The 13,488-nt window shown below is 33.7% G+C and overlaps 1 protein-coding gene across 1 annotated transcript in view; it reads left to right on the plus strand.

Annotated features, from left to right (window-relative positions):
* LOC128191391 (uncharacterized) overlaps positions 1-13,488 on the plus strand; it is a 65,883-nt gene that overhangs the window by 21,590 nt on the left and 30,805 nt on the right. The window contains exon 7 of the mRNA XM_052863452.1: positions 581-600. Coding sequence (XP_052719412.1) covers positions 581-600 — 20 coding nt within the window. The remainder of the gene's footprint in view (positions 1-580; positions 601-13,488) is intronic.

Genomic DNA, 13,488 nt, shown 5'->3' on the forward strand with positions numbered 1-13,488 from the left:
TTGACATGGATTATGGATACAGTTCATATAAAAGAAAACCTGGTTTGCTGTCACATTGACAGCTTTTCACTTGTTCTATTTTGAAAAAAAAAATTGTGTGAAAATAAAAAAATTCGGGATAAAAGATCGTGCTCGGTATCAAAAAAAAATTCAAAACATTTTCATGGCTGCTTAAAGATGTGGATAATCGTTTGGTTTCAGTCATGTTTGTTATCATAAGGATACAAATGTCTTCATGCATTACCAGTTAAGTTGAAATAAAATGGAACTGAAAGATTACATGTGGGTTTGTGTAATCATATTAGCATTAACGACTTAAAAGAATAGAGCAGTTGTTATTTCTAGAACATGAATGGTGAAAAAGGTTCTTTTATAAGAATAATAAATAAAATCCACCCACCTGCCCCATAATTTTTGCAAATCAGGATAAGAATCTAAATATTAATTTTATTTGGCCTAAACATCAAACATGCTGCTTTGACTTATTTATATGTTGGTCATTTGATATGGATTGATTAAAATTTCTTATTTACATGGTAAAATGTTATAGATTAAATTAATTGTGTTTTTACTTTTTCAGATTTGCAGAAACTAGAATTGGTAAGTTTTTATCAGTGAGTTTCTATTAACATATTATATTTTGTGTGTACAATATTTTGGGGAAATTGATTTTTCAACATGATAAAAGGAATCTGAATTGCCCTTTATTCTGAATGCACCTATTTACATACATAATATATGCATGGCGTTTAGCGAGGTACATGTACTTGATTTAGTAGAAGCCGCTTTCAGCTAAGAACACTGATAAGAATACACAGTCAAATTTAATACATTTGCAGTATTAATCTAAAGAGAATGAAATTACACTTGTTTTAAATTTGGTAATTTTGCTTTGATTATTTCTAAGGAGAATGCCATTATTAAGGGGTTACCAAGATATGGAAGTGCATATTATTTCTCATTAAGAGCATGTCTATGAAAAAACTATGCAATATGTGGTGAGAGCAAAGTTCTATGATCAGCTTCATATTTTGTGTGTAACAGTGTTTTTCTATAAAAAAAATAAACATTTTTTTGTGTGGTCACACTAAACTTGGTTCTGCTGCAGTTACCGGTACAAAAAATAGCATTATTGTCCCTTTAAAGATTAAATTTAGCATAATTAACCAATATTTCTTAATGCAAAATTCTGTGTTCAGTTTATAATTAACTATATATTTAAAAAGTCATTTAGAAATAGTAGTAACAAGATACACTGCCCTAGTTCAAGTCATTTTGTGTTTACTGATAATTCCCAAATGTACTTCCATTTAAGTGCAGATAGGTCACAAATTTGGTGTGTTTCCAACTTTTTGTAAAACTGAAATTATACATTTTTTAAAGGCCTAAAGTTCAGAAAATGGCACTTCAAATTCACCAAATCTATTTTCAGTTATTAGAGAACATTTATATTTATCTCACAGGGGCATCATATCCGCTCTACACCCAATGACACATTTAAACAATAAAATGCTTTCTTTGGTGATTCATTTGGGATATAAAGGTAGCGACATTGCAAAAAAAATACATAACCCGCTAACGCGGGTTATGTAAATTTTTCTGCAATGATCACTGCCTTCATTACCTGAATGAATCATCAAAGAAAGCATTTTATTGTTTATATTAACATCTTTCTTTTAGCCAATTGATAAATTGATTATGAAAAGTAAGTAAAATTCACTAAATTACTTTTAATGTATGTAAGTACATTAACTAAAAGAAACAGCCAAATCGTCTCCTGTGAGACTAAGTCTGACATCGTCATGATTATTTCGTGCAGTCTGTGATTTTTCCTAGGTAGTTGTAGGTCTCGACCAATCGACAAACTGGGCGTGTCAAGTTTTGTCCTGTCACTTTCTTGTCAGTTTCAGCTGCTGTAGATTTCGACCAATCAATAAACAGGGCGTGTAGATTTCAATCTGGCTGTTTCTATAGAGCTATGAATTAACTATAAGTTTCCGTAAGAAATAGAGGGAATGTTACTTGGTAGATGTAAATATATATAAATAATACACAAGGGAAGAATCAAAAGTAGGGCACGATTTGTAAACAATGTCAAAAAACAACTTACAAAAGTTATGCAAATCCTACTACCCATTGTTGCAAATGTTATCAAAACAAATGTTCACACTGAAATATTCCTAATAAACTTGGTAAAAAGCGTTTTTATCCCATTAAAACCACTGTCTGCTGCAGACATTTTGCCATCCGAAAACTCTCGGGACTCTCTATATGTTTTAATGTGATAAAAACGCTTTTTACCGAGTTTATTAGGAATTTTTCAGTGTGAACGTGTGTTTTGACAACATTTGCAACATTGTGTAGGAGGATTTGTGTAACTTTGTTACTGTAGTTATATCTAAAATCTGTCTTTGGACTCTCGATACTTTTGGAAATATGTTGTCTTTAAGTTAGACAATTTTTTTCTACTTTAAAAACTCTCCAGGACCTGTAGTTTGGCATTGGATATAGATTATTACACAATGTATAAAGAAAAAAGCTGACACATTAGCAAGTCAAACACTATTTTACCGAGCTTCTCATTTCATATAAAATTTGATATTAAAATTCATACTATTCTTTTAAATGAATATTGCTATTAATATTAACAATGACATACATTTGCAGACTGAGACAGTAAATGGACTAAGCCTAGACAATTATAGTAATTAAATAGTTTGATTTGATATGGTTTATACCTGGTCAGTAAATTCCAAATGGAGAGACCTGTGTATGTAGATGTGTATAAACTATTTTGTTTTGTTCTTTGTAACTTCTGGTCGTCACCAGAAGCACTTCAAAAATAAATATTTTTATGCATTAAATTCCTTTTCTATAGAAAAAAAAAATATAAGTATAAATCTATACATAGGTTATCTATGCGATTGTACATTTTGTACCCACAAGATCTCAGAAACTATAGGTGACCACAGCACGAAACTTTCATGGATGATAGACATTTGATTGAAATTGTGTTAAACTGGTTTCATTTTGTCTTCCGTCACTTCCGGTCCACACAGGAAGAGTTCAAACAAATCGAGCTGTTTATCAGTTTAACTTTTTTCCTTTGATATTTGTATAGTTAGCTTGATGAACAATAATGTACAAAAGGCAAGTATACAAGAAATATTTAATACAATTTACATTGAGCACTTCCGTTTGTCCGTTTCCTGTCCCGAGACAAAAAACCTTATTTCGACGAGATCTCAAAAACGGTGACGACTTGAACAGCCAAACTTTGCGTAATGATAGACCTATATGTATGTACATGTGTTAAAACTATTTTGTTATAGCCAGCGTAACTTCCGGTGTCATATAATATTTTGAACCCCGCGATATATTGAACCCGGGTTCAAAATATCGCTGCGATATATTGAACCCCCCCATAAAATATTGAACCCGGGTTCAATATTTTATGGCCGCGATATTTTGAACCCCCCTCTATTTTTCATTGTTATTGGAGAGGGGGTTCAAAATATTATGGCTGCGATATATTGAACCCCCTACTTATTTCCAATTCCCATTAGAGAGGGGGTTCAAAATATTATGGCCGCGATATTTTGAACCCCCATCTATTTTTCATTGGTATTGGAGAGGGGGTTCAAAATATTATGGCTGCGATATATTGAACCCCCAACCTTTTTCCAATTCCTATTGGAGAGGGGGTTCAAAATATTATGGCCGCGATATTTTGAACCCCCCTCTATTTTTCATTGGTATTGGAGAGGGGGTTCAAAATATTATGGCCCCGATATTTTAAATCCCCAATCTTTTTCCATTTCCTATTGGAGAGGGGGTTCAAAATATTATGGCAGCGATATATTGAACCCCCAACCTTTTTCCAATTCCTATTGGAGAGGGGGTTCAAAATATTATGGCCGCAACATTTTGAACCCCCCTCTATATTTCATTGGTATTGGAGGGGGGGTTCAAAATATTATGGCCGCGATATATTGAACCCCCTATTTTTCTCAAATTCCTATTGGAGAGGGGGTTCAAAATATTATGGCTGCCATATTTTGAACCCTCCTCCATTATTAATTGCTTTTGGATAGGGGGTTCAAAATGTTATGGCTGCGATATATTGAACCCCCTATATATTTTCCAATTCCCTTTGGAGAGGGGGTTCAAAATATTATGGCCGCGATATTTTGAACCCCCCTCTATTATTCATTGCTATTGGAGAGGGGGTTCAAAATATTATGGCTGCGATATATTGAACCCCCTTCCTTTTTCCAATTCCCATTGGAGAAGGGGTTCAAAATATTATGGCCGAGATATTTTCAACCCCCTCTATTTTTCATTGCTTTTGGATAGGGGGTTCAAAATATTATGGCTGCGATATATTGAACCCCCTACATATTTTTCAATTCCCATTGGAGAGGGGGTTCAAAATATTATGGCCGCGATATTTTGAACCCCCTTCTATTTTGCATTGGTATTGGAGAGGGGGTTCAAAATATTATGGCTGCGATATATTGAACCCCCTACCTTTTTCCAATTCCCATTGGATAGGGGGTTCACAATATTATGGCCGCGATATTTTGAACCCCCCTCTATTATTCATTGCTATTGGAGAGGGGGTTCAAAATATTATGGCTGCGATATATTGAACCCCCTTCCTTTTTCCAATTCCCATTGGAGAAGGGGTTCAAAATATTATGGCCGAGATATTTTCAACCCCCTCTATTTTTCATTGCTTTTGGATAGGGGGTTCAAAATATTATGGCTGCGATATATTGAACCCCCTACATATTTTTCAATTCCCATTGGAGAGGGGGTTCAAAATATTATGGCCGCGATATTTTGAACCCCCTTCTATTTTGCATTGGTATTGGAGAGGGGGTTCAAAATATTATGGCTGCGATATATTGAACCCCCTACCTTTTTCCAATTCCCATTGGATAGGGGGTTCACAATATTATGGCCGCGATATTTTGAACCCCCCTCTATTTTTCATTGCTATTTGAGAGGGGGTTCAAAATATTATGGCCGCGATATATTGAACCCCCAACCTATTTCCAATTTCCATTAGAGAGGGGTTTCAAAATATTATGGCAGCGATATTTTGAACCCCATACCTATTTCCAATTCCCATTGGAGAGGGGGTTCATAATTTTATGGCTGCGATATATTGAAAACCCTTCTTATCACTGGCTATTGGAGATCTAGGGGTTTCAAAATTTAATTGCTGTGAAATTTAATTATAAATAATAATGCCACTCTTCTTTTATTGCTTTTGACCCCCCCCCCCCCCAAAATCTTTTCTTCATGCATATACAGAATTCAAATTATTTTTTTTGGGGGGGGGGGGAGGGGGTAGATGGAAGGGGGGGGTATAATTGTGCTTTTATTGTCAGTCCGTAATAAAACATATTATGAATGAAAATCATATTGTTTTTTGTGATTCTTTTTGTTACCAAGAAAATAGGGTATCCTTGGAGGTTACTCTAAATGGTAGTCCCCAGGTGGGAGAAAAGGGGGCTAACACCTGTGTACTGTGTATACACACCGGTGGTAGCTAGGTAAACATTAATTGGCTCCCTTATTAACTGACATCAGCCTGTAAAATATCCCTGTTATGTAATACAATTTGGGAATTGTGAGTTTCTACTGATCAATTCATTTGTGACCGCATCGGCCATGGACTTGGAAGAGTACCATGATAAGAAGAGTTTTCAATATATCGCAGCCATAATATTATGAACCCCCTCTCCAATGGGAGTTGGAAATAGGTATGGGGTTCAAAATATCGCTGCCATAATATTTTGAACCCCCTCTCCGAAGGGAATTGGAAATAAGTAGGGGGTTCAATATATCGCTGCCATAATATTTTGAACCCCTTCTCTAATAGCAATAAAAAATAGAGGGGGGTTCAAAATGTCGCGGCCATAATATTTTGAACCCCCTCTCCAATGGGAATTGGAAATAGGTAGGGGGTTCAATATATCGCAGTCATAATATTTTGAACCCCCTCTCCAAAGGAAATTGGAAAATATGTAGGGGGTTCAATATATCGCTGCCATAATATTTTGAACCCCCTCTCCAATGGGAATTGGAAATAGGTAGGGGGGTTCAAAATATCGCGGCCATAATATTTTGAACCCCCTCTACAAAGGGAATTGGAAATAAGTAGGGGGTTCAATATATCGCAGCCATAATATTTTGAACCCCCTCTCCAATAGCAATAAAAAATGGAGGGGGGTTCAAAATATTGCAGCCATAATATTTTGAACCCCCTCTCCAAAGGGAATTGGAAATAAGTAGGGGGTTCAATATATCGCAGCCATAATATTTTGAACCCCCTCTCCAATAGCAATAAAAAATGGAGGGGGATTTAAAATATCTCGGCCATAATATTTTGAACCCACTCTCCAAAGGGAATTGGAATTAAGTAGGGGGTTCAATATATCGCGGCCATAATATTTTGAACCCCATCTCCAATGGGAATTGGAAATAGGTAGGGGGTTCAAAATATCGCAGCCATAATATTTTGAACCCCCTCTCCAATGGGAATTGGAAATAAGTAGGGGATTCAAAATATCGCAGCCATAATATTTTGAACCCCCTCTCCAAAGGAAATTGGAAATAGGTATGGGGTTCAAAATATCGCAGCCATAATATTTTGAACCCCCTCTCCAATGGTAATTGAAAATAAGTAGGGGGTTCAAAATATCGCAGCCATAATATTTTGAACCCCCTCTCCAATAGCAAAAAAAAATAGAGGGGGATTCAAAGTATCGCGGCCATAATATTTTGAACCCCCTCTCCAATGGGAATTGGAAATAGGTAGGGGGGTCAAAATATCGCAGCCATAATATTTTGAACCCCCTCTCTAATGGGAATTGGAAATAAGTAGGGGGTTCAAAATATCGCAGCCATAATATTTTGAACCCCCTCTCCAATAGCAAAAAAAAATAGAGGGGGATTCAAAATATCGCGGCCATAATATTTTGAACCCCCTCTCCAATGGGAATTGGAAATAAGTAGGGGATTCAAAATATCGCAGCCATAATATTTTGAACCCCCTCTCCAAAGGAAATTGGAAACAGTAGGGGGTTCAATATATCGCAGCCATAATATTTTGAACCCCCTCTCCAAGAGCAATGAAAATTCGATAGGGTTTCAAAATATCGCGGCCATAATATTTTGAACCCGGGGTTCAATATTTTATTGGGGGGTTCAATATATCGCAGCGATATTTTGAACCCGGGTTCATAATATCGCATAATATATTGAACCCGGGTTCAATATTTCGCGGTATCAAAATATTATATGACACCGGTCGTCACAGGAAGTACACCCAATTTTGATTTTTTTTAAATAATTTGGTTATTTGGCATGGAAGTTACATTTAAACTATAGAAATACAAAAGGTCATCTACACATGGTAAAAAAACAAAAAAAGTTCTACTTCTGGTCAGACATCTCAAATAACTTGGGTAGCCTTCTTTTTTAAAAACAGATTACCCACAAGATCTCAGAAACTGTGAGAAATCAAGGCACAAAACTTATACAAATATATGGATAATGGACATTTGATTGAACATATGTTTAATATTTTTCATTTGGTCATACGTCACTTCTGGTTCTCACTCAAAGCATTCAAGCAATAGAATTTTTTTTTTTTTCTTGAGATTTTTTTTAACATTTTACTCTATATGATGAACAGTAACGTACCATAGGTAAATGTACTAAAATATCTACTTTCAATTTCTTAAATTACTTCTGTTTGTTTGTTTCATGTCCCTAGACAAAAACCTTTTCTCAACGAGATATTATAACTAACAAAAACCTGAACATCCATGCAAACTTTGAGAAAAGACAAAACAGTGTATGAAGTTATGTTTACAATGTTCTGTATGATCCGGTGTAACTTCCGGTCGTCACAGAAAGTACTAAGAAATTGACATTTTAATTGTCTTATTGTTTTGTTTATTTCTTGGGAATTCCTTTACAGTATATGATTTATCCATTTTCTGTTTACAAGAGAAATGGATTTTTTGTACAGATTAATACATGAGAAACAGAAGAAGTTTTTGTTGCTATAGCAACAAGAGTCTAGTTTGGCTGTTGTTGTTCAATTGAGCAATGTCGCCCATCGGCCTTTGTGTGTTGTACTCAACATGTGACCTTTTGATTGTTCTTGGACAAAATTTGAAAATAACTAATCTTGTAAAAAAAAAAAATAAACATTTGATACAGAGCTTTTTAGTCATATATCTGATTTTTTCTAATTTTTTGTCCATTTTTTTTTAATCCTGGGGGTTTTATCTACCATCATTGTCTGTTTTGATCATCATTGAAGGACTTTTTTATAGAAATGTATCATTCATCTAAACTTGGAGGTATAAGCTATAGATCTCATTTCTCATACTGAATTCAACTACATTTGACTTTGCCTGACATTTCCGTCATCATTTTACTCATGTTGGTGACATATTATCCATCACCTAGTCATTGAAAAAATTCAAATAATTATAAGGGCCCCACTCTGCGGGCACCCTATAGTTATCAGTCTGTCCGTCCAAGATGGCTTGTCCAGAGCATTTTTTCTCTACCCTTGGCCCAATCTGCGCAGCAATGTTAAGGCGTCCCGCTGCTAATATACTACTGGAAAATGATATTATTTGAATCATCCCAAAAATACTTTAATAGGAGTATTTCTTAAAATCTTTGTTACATTTATTGACAACGATGTTAAACATTATATTTGATGCATTTTTCATGATCTATTTAAATCGCATCGGCACAGGTGATTAATGACATTTAATCATAATTATTTTAAAGAAAAATCCTTTGTTATCTCATATACATTGAAATTCTAGCTTGGGCTTGAAATAGATATTTTGTTTATCAAAGATATTGTTGAAACATTCCACAAAATCATCAAAATAATGCACATTTTTACTAATCAAAAGCAATTTACAAATCACATTGGTACTTACATTCTTTACGAATTTTAATTAAAAATATTCTAAAATTGTGTTGATCTTTCACATGCGCCAACTGGTTTTTACATGCATTAAAATTTCTTCATTCAGTTGTTCACATGTAGCGGGGAGAGTCTCCAAACCAAATGTTTATGAATAGTCTTTTACTTAAAACAAAGCTTTAAAACTGCCGATTTTTTGAAACTAATTTTTAATATGAATGAATTCTGTACGTCTAGCATTAACGGCAGCATCTATGTAAAGAAAACATGCGGTTTTTTTACTGATTTGATATAATTCACCTTTAACGATAAGATACATTCCCTGAGAACTATCAACAGGAATGCAGATCGTGACATCAAAGTTAATTATGACGTCATATCGTATGAAGTACAGACAAGTGACTTTCTACAGATCACTGTAAAATCAATTGGGAAGCCTTAACATGCCCGCATGGCTCATATTTCACCCACCAAGTGCCTCTGGGTAAAGGGTTTGCAGTGACCTTGAACCAGGTTTCTAGGTCAAAGGTTAAGGTCATAGCAGAATTATAAATAAAAACCTTGTCTGGAGCATATCTTCTCTCCCCTTGGTCTAATCTGGCTAATACTTCAATCACATAGTGTCTATGGTCTTAGGGTGTGAAGTAGACCTTGAACAAAGTTTGTAGATCAAGGTCATATCGGACCATGCAAAAATCCTTTTTTCAGAGCATATATACTATCAACTTACCCCTATTTGGCTCATACTTAAAATAAACAGAGCTTATGAAAAACTGGTGTGTAGGGACCTTGGAACTAATTTTTGAGGTCCCAAGTAAAGGTCATAGCAGAATTGTGTGAAAAGTCCTTGTCCAGAGCACATCTTCTGTCCCTTTCATCCAATCTTGCTCATACTTCACTCACATAGTGCCTTTGATTAAAGGGAATGCAGTGACTTTATATGATGTTTGTAGATTAAATGTTAAGGTCTTATCAGATCAAACAAAAACCCTTCTTTAAGAACATATACATACTCTCCACTTAGTCTTTTTTTGGCTAATGATTTACTTAAACAGAGCTTTTTGGTTAATGGTGTGTAGTGACCTTGAACCAAGTCAATGTGAAAGCCTTAGTAGATCTCTTTATAATTAGTCCTAGGCTATATATAGATTATTTCCCATTTGGTTAATCTGTTCAGATTGAACAAAAATTCCTGTATGTAAGCGGTACATGATATTGAATTAGACGTTCTATGCCATGTTGAAATTTTCAAAGTTATAGGTCAAGGTCAAAGCAAAATTCACTGAAATTCTTTTCATTGTTGTCCAATATGTAAGTGGGGCCCTTTGAGATGGTCACCATCTCATTGTTGTCTTGTTTTAATTAATTATATTGCCATTTTCTTAATCTTTAGTACAGTTTAATCATGTTCAGGTGAATTATTTTTGCAACCTTTGCAAATGATGAAATGTATACTAGTTTAAACTGATATGTGACGTACTGCCTGCTTTATTGTCAAAACCCTTTTGTCTTGATTGTTTCGTCCCACTAAATCATTAATATTTCCTTCTTGAATTGGTCACACAGGGATCCCAGAGAGAGCCATGGAAAACACCCCATTTTTACCGTCTGGACAGTAGTGTTGCTGTAGGATTTCAAGACCAACAATATCATAAAAATTTAGTGGTTATATGTAGAATACATGAATTGGGAAAACTTTTCTGAGAACGCAATGCTTTAATTGAAATAAGTACAGTGCCTGTTTACATGTGTCACCAATAAACAATCCATGTGACCATAATAAAAAAAAAAAAGCATGTAAAAGCTTGATGGTTAATATAGTACAAAGCTTGATGGTTAATATAGTACCCTTTTGTTGAAAGCTGTGGGCTATAATGTGTGCCTTTGGTTATGAATCCATTACGTTATATATAGTGTATGTTCAACTGAATTTCTTGGTTCATTTGTATCATCTCACATTCTATTCTATTTAAGATTGATCTGGAACAAGTAGAAAAAGGTTTGAATGCTGTTTATATATTTCATACCTACATGCATGAAATTTAGATGCTTTGCATTAAAAGGAGATAGCGGGAGAGATAAGAGAAGCAAATTAACTACAGTATTGCATTTTAAATAGCAACATTCTTAACATCTGTGACCTCATGACCATGTCAATGACAAATTTATCTTTGCTTCAGATAATAAGCCTTGGCTGAACAGTTCTTTTAATGAGACATGAAACATCAAAGTGTGCACAATACCATTGATCAGTATTTGAATGTATAAACTTATGCTTTAATTTCTATATGCAGCATTCTAGTAAAAAAAAAATGCACCAAATTCATACACATGGGTTCAAGCTACCATTATATAAAACTTGTATAAGGATTTTAAATCTTTCACAAAAACATAGGCAAGGTTAGTTACAACATGCATAGAATATCTTACTGCTATTCAAATTTTAAAAATTGCATTCAGTCTATGCATGAAGCTCCGTATAAAATCAATAATCATATATAATGTTAGACATTTGTGTTGACAACTGGAGGTAACATGGAAAAACCAGCATCATTGGCTATTTTGTGCCATTTTAAAATTATTATTTGAATGTCTAATTTAGGCCAACAACCAATAGTTGAAGAAAATGAAATTATAGCTGGTTCTAGGGGTAAATTTTTTTTTATATAAATTCAGTGTATTTAGAACTTAAATACTTGGAGCAGAAGATATTGCATTTTTAACACGATTTCAGTATGAACAGCCAAATCTGTCAAATAGCCACCTAAAATCAATGGTCACTCCAAACCATGAAACACATTTTGAATTAAAATTAAAATATACCTACTTAGCGGTTTGTATTTGAGACACTATCTTAATGTCATCAAGATATGTCAATTGATCTGTATATTTTGCAAGATCTGCATCCACTCTAAATAAATTCAATTTGTAATATACTTATTGAAATACAGGTATGATTGAATTGTTTTTTAAAGCTGGGACAATAAATTAAAATACTTTTAAAGTATAAAAATTTTACTATAGGTATATTCTGGCCTAATTTGATTGATTGGCAGTTTATGAATAACCATCTAGAAGTAACCCCACCCCACCCCCAGGTTTGACTGTATTTCAGAATTCACAATAACTAATAAGTACAATTTTCTTTTCCATTACCATTTCATTATTGTTTTCTAATATCATGTTTGTTAAGTTATATTTATTCAAGTTACATCTGTAGGAATGTATTCTTTTGCAAATTAGGGGAAAGTGTGAAATTGTTCATTGCTGACATCACATTTGGTATATATGGTATTGTGCAAGCATGTTTGATCACTTAGTAAATCAAGCTACATCAATTTTATATAATAAGTAATGAAGTCAGTGGTCAACTATATAATTAAAGTATTAGCATGTATGGATACATATAAAGCAAGCATATTTTGCATGGAATATAATAATACCTACAGAAGCATTCTTCTTACTGGAATTTAATTTCTGCTTTTGGGGCTTAACTTCAAATATTTATTGTACAATGTATTGTAATTGTATAAGGATTGTTTTTCCAATGGTAATAGGAATTAAAATCCTATACTGCCTCTTGCTTTTATAATACAGTGTATTTTGATAATTATGTTCTTTATTGGAAGGCTTATTCTGTTTATATTAAAGTGTCACTCTTTGTTAAATAAGATAAAAGTCATGTAAAATTGTAATTTGATCAATCTTAAGGCAAGTGTCATTGATCTTTAAACAACAAGAAGAATGGTGTTTTGATATATTAACTACCTAGCTTATAAGAATTGCTTTTTTCACCATGCATTGTGAATTTACTCCTTCGGCATGCCATTCACATATGTTGTATCTATGTCTATCCGTTTGAAATTAATGCTCTAGACACTCTTCAATTTTTGTCCAGTGGTAAATTGTGCCCATTGGAACAGTAGAATAATTGTACAATGTGCTTGATTTTTTTATAATATTGGCCATAAGTTAACTTTGCCTTTTTGAAAGAGACTTTTGAAGGCTTTATTTTCTTTATATCTAAATAAAGTTTCAGATTTTGTAACATTTGAATTTTTTGTTTAAATGCAATTGTTGTATTTTGTTGGTATTGGACATTTTTGTTGCATAATACATGACATTGTATTGATATATTTTGTTGGTATCGAACCTTTTGTTGAATAATACATGTATTGATAAGATTTCAATATACGTAAGTTCAGATGTCTGTCAGAACTCTACTTGCATTGGAGCAATATTTTTGTCATTTGATTTCAGATTAACATCTATAATAAAAGATATATTCAAGAAAGGACTTGATCAGCACATTTCAAATAATTTTTCCTTCATCTGTGAATAAAACATCATCACCAGCATACAAGTCCTTAAACAAATTGCATTTATGATTTACTCTATAGAATTTTTATATCTTTGTGGATACTTAATGATCATTAGGGTTCATCTTACTTTACAATGATAGATGTTTAAGTGAAATATGTTTAATTTGACAAATACCAGTACAATTCATACAA

The sequence above is a fragment of the Crassostrea angulata genome, chromosome 7 (assembly GCF_025612915.1).
Source record: "Crassostrea angulata isolate pt1a10 chromosome 7, ASM2561291v2, whole genome shotgun sequence".
Taxonomy (NCBI): Eukaryota; Metazoa; Mollusca; class Bivalvia; order Ostreida; family Ostreidae; genus Magallana; species Magallana angulata.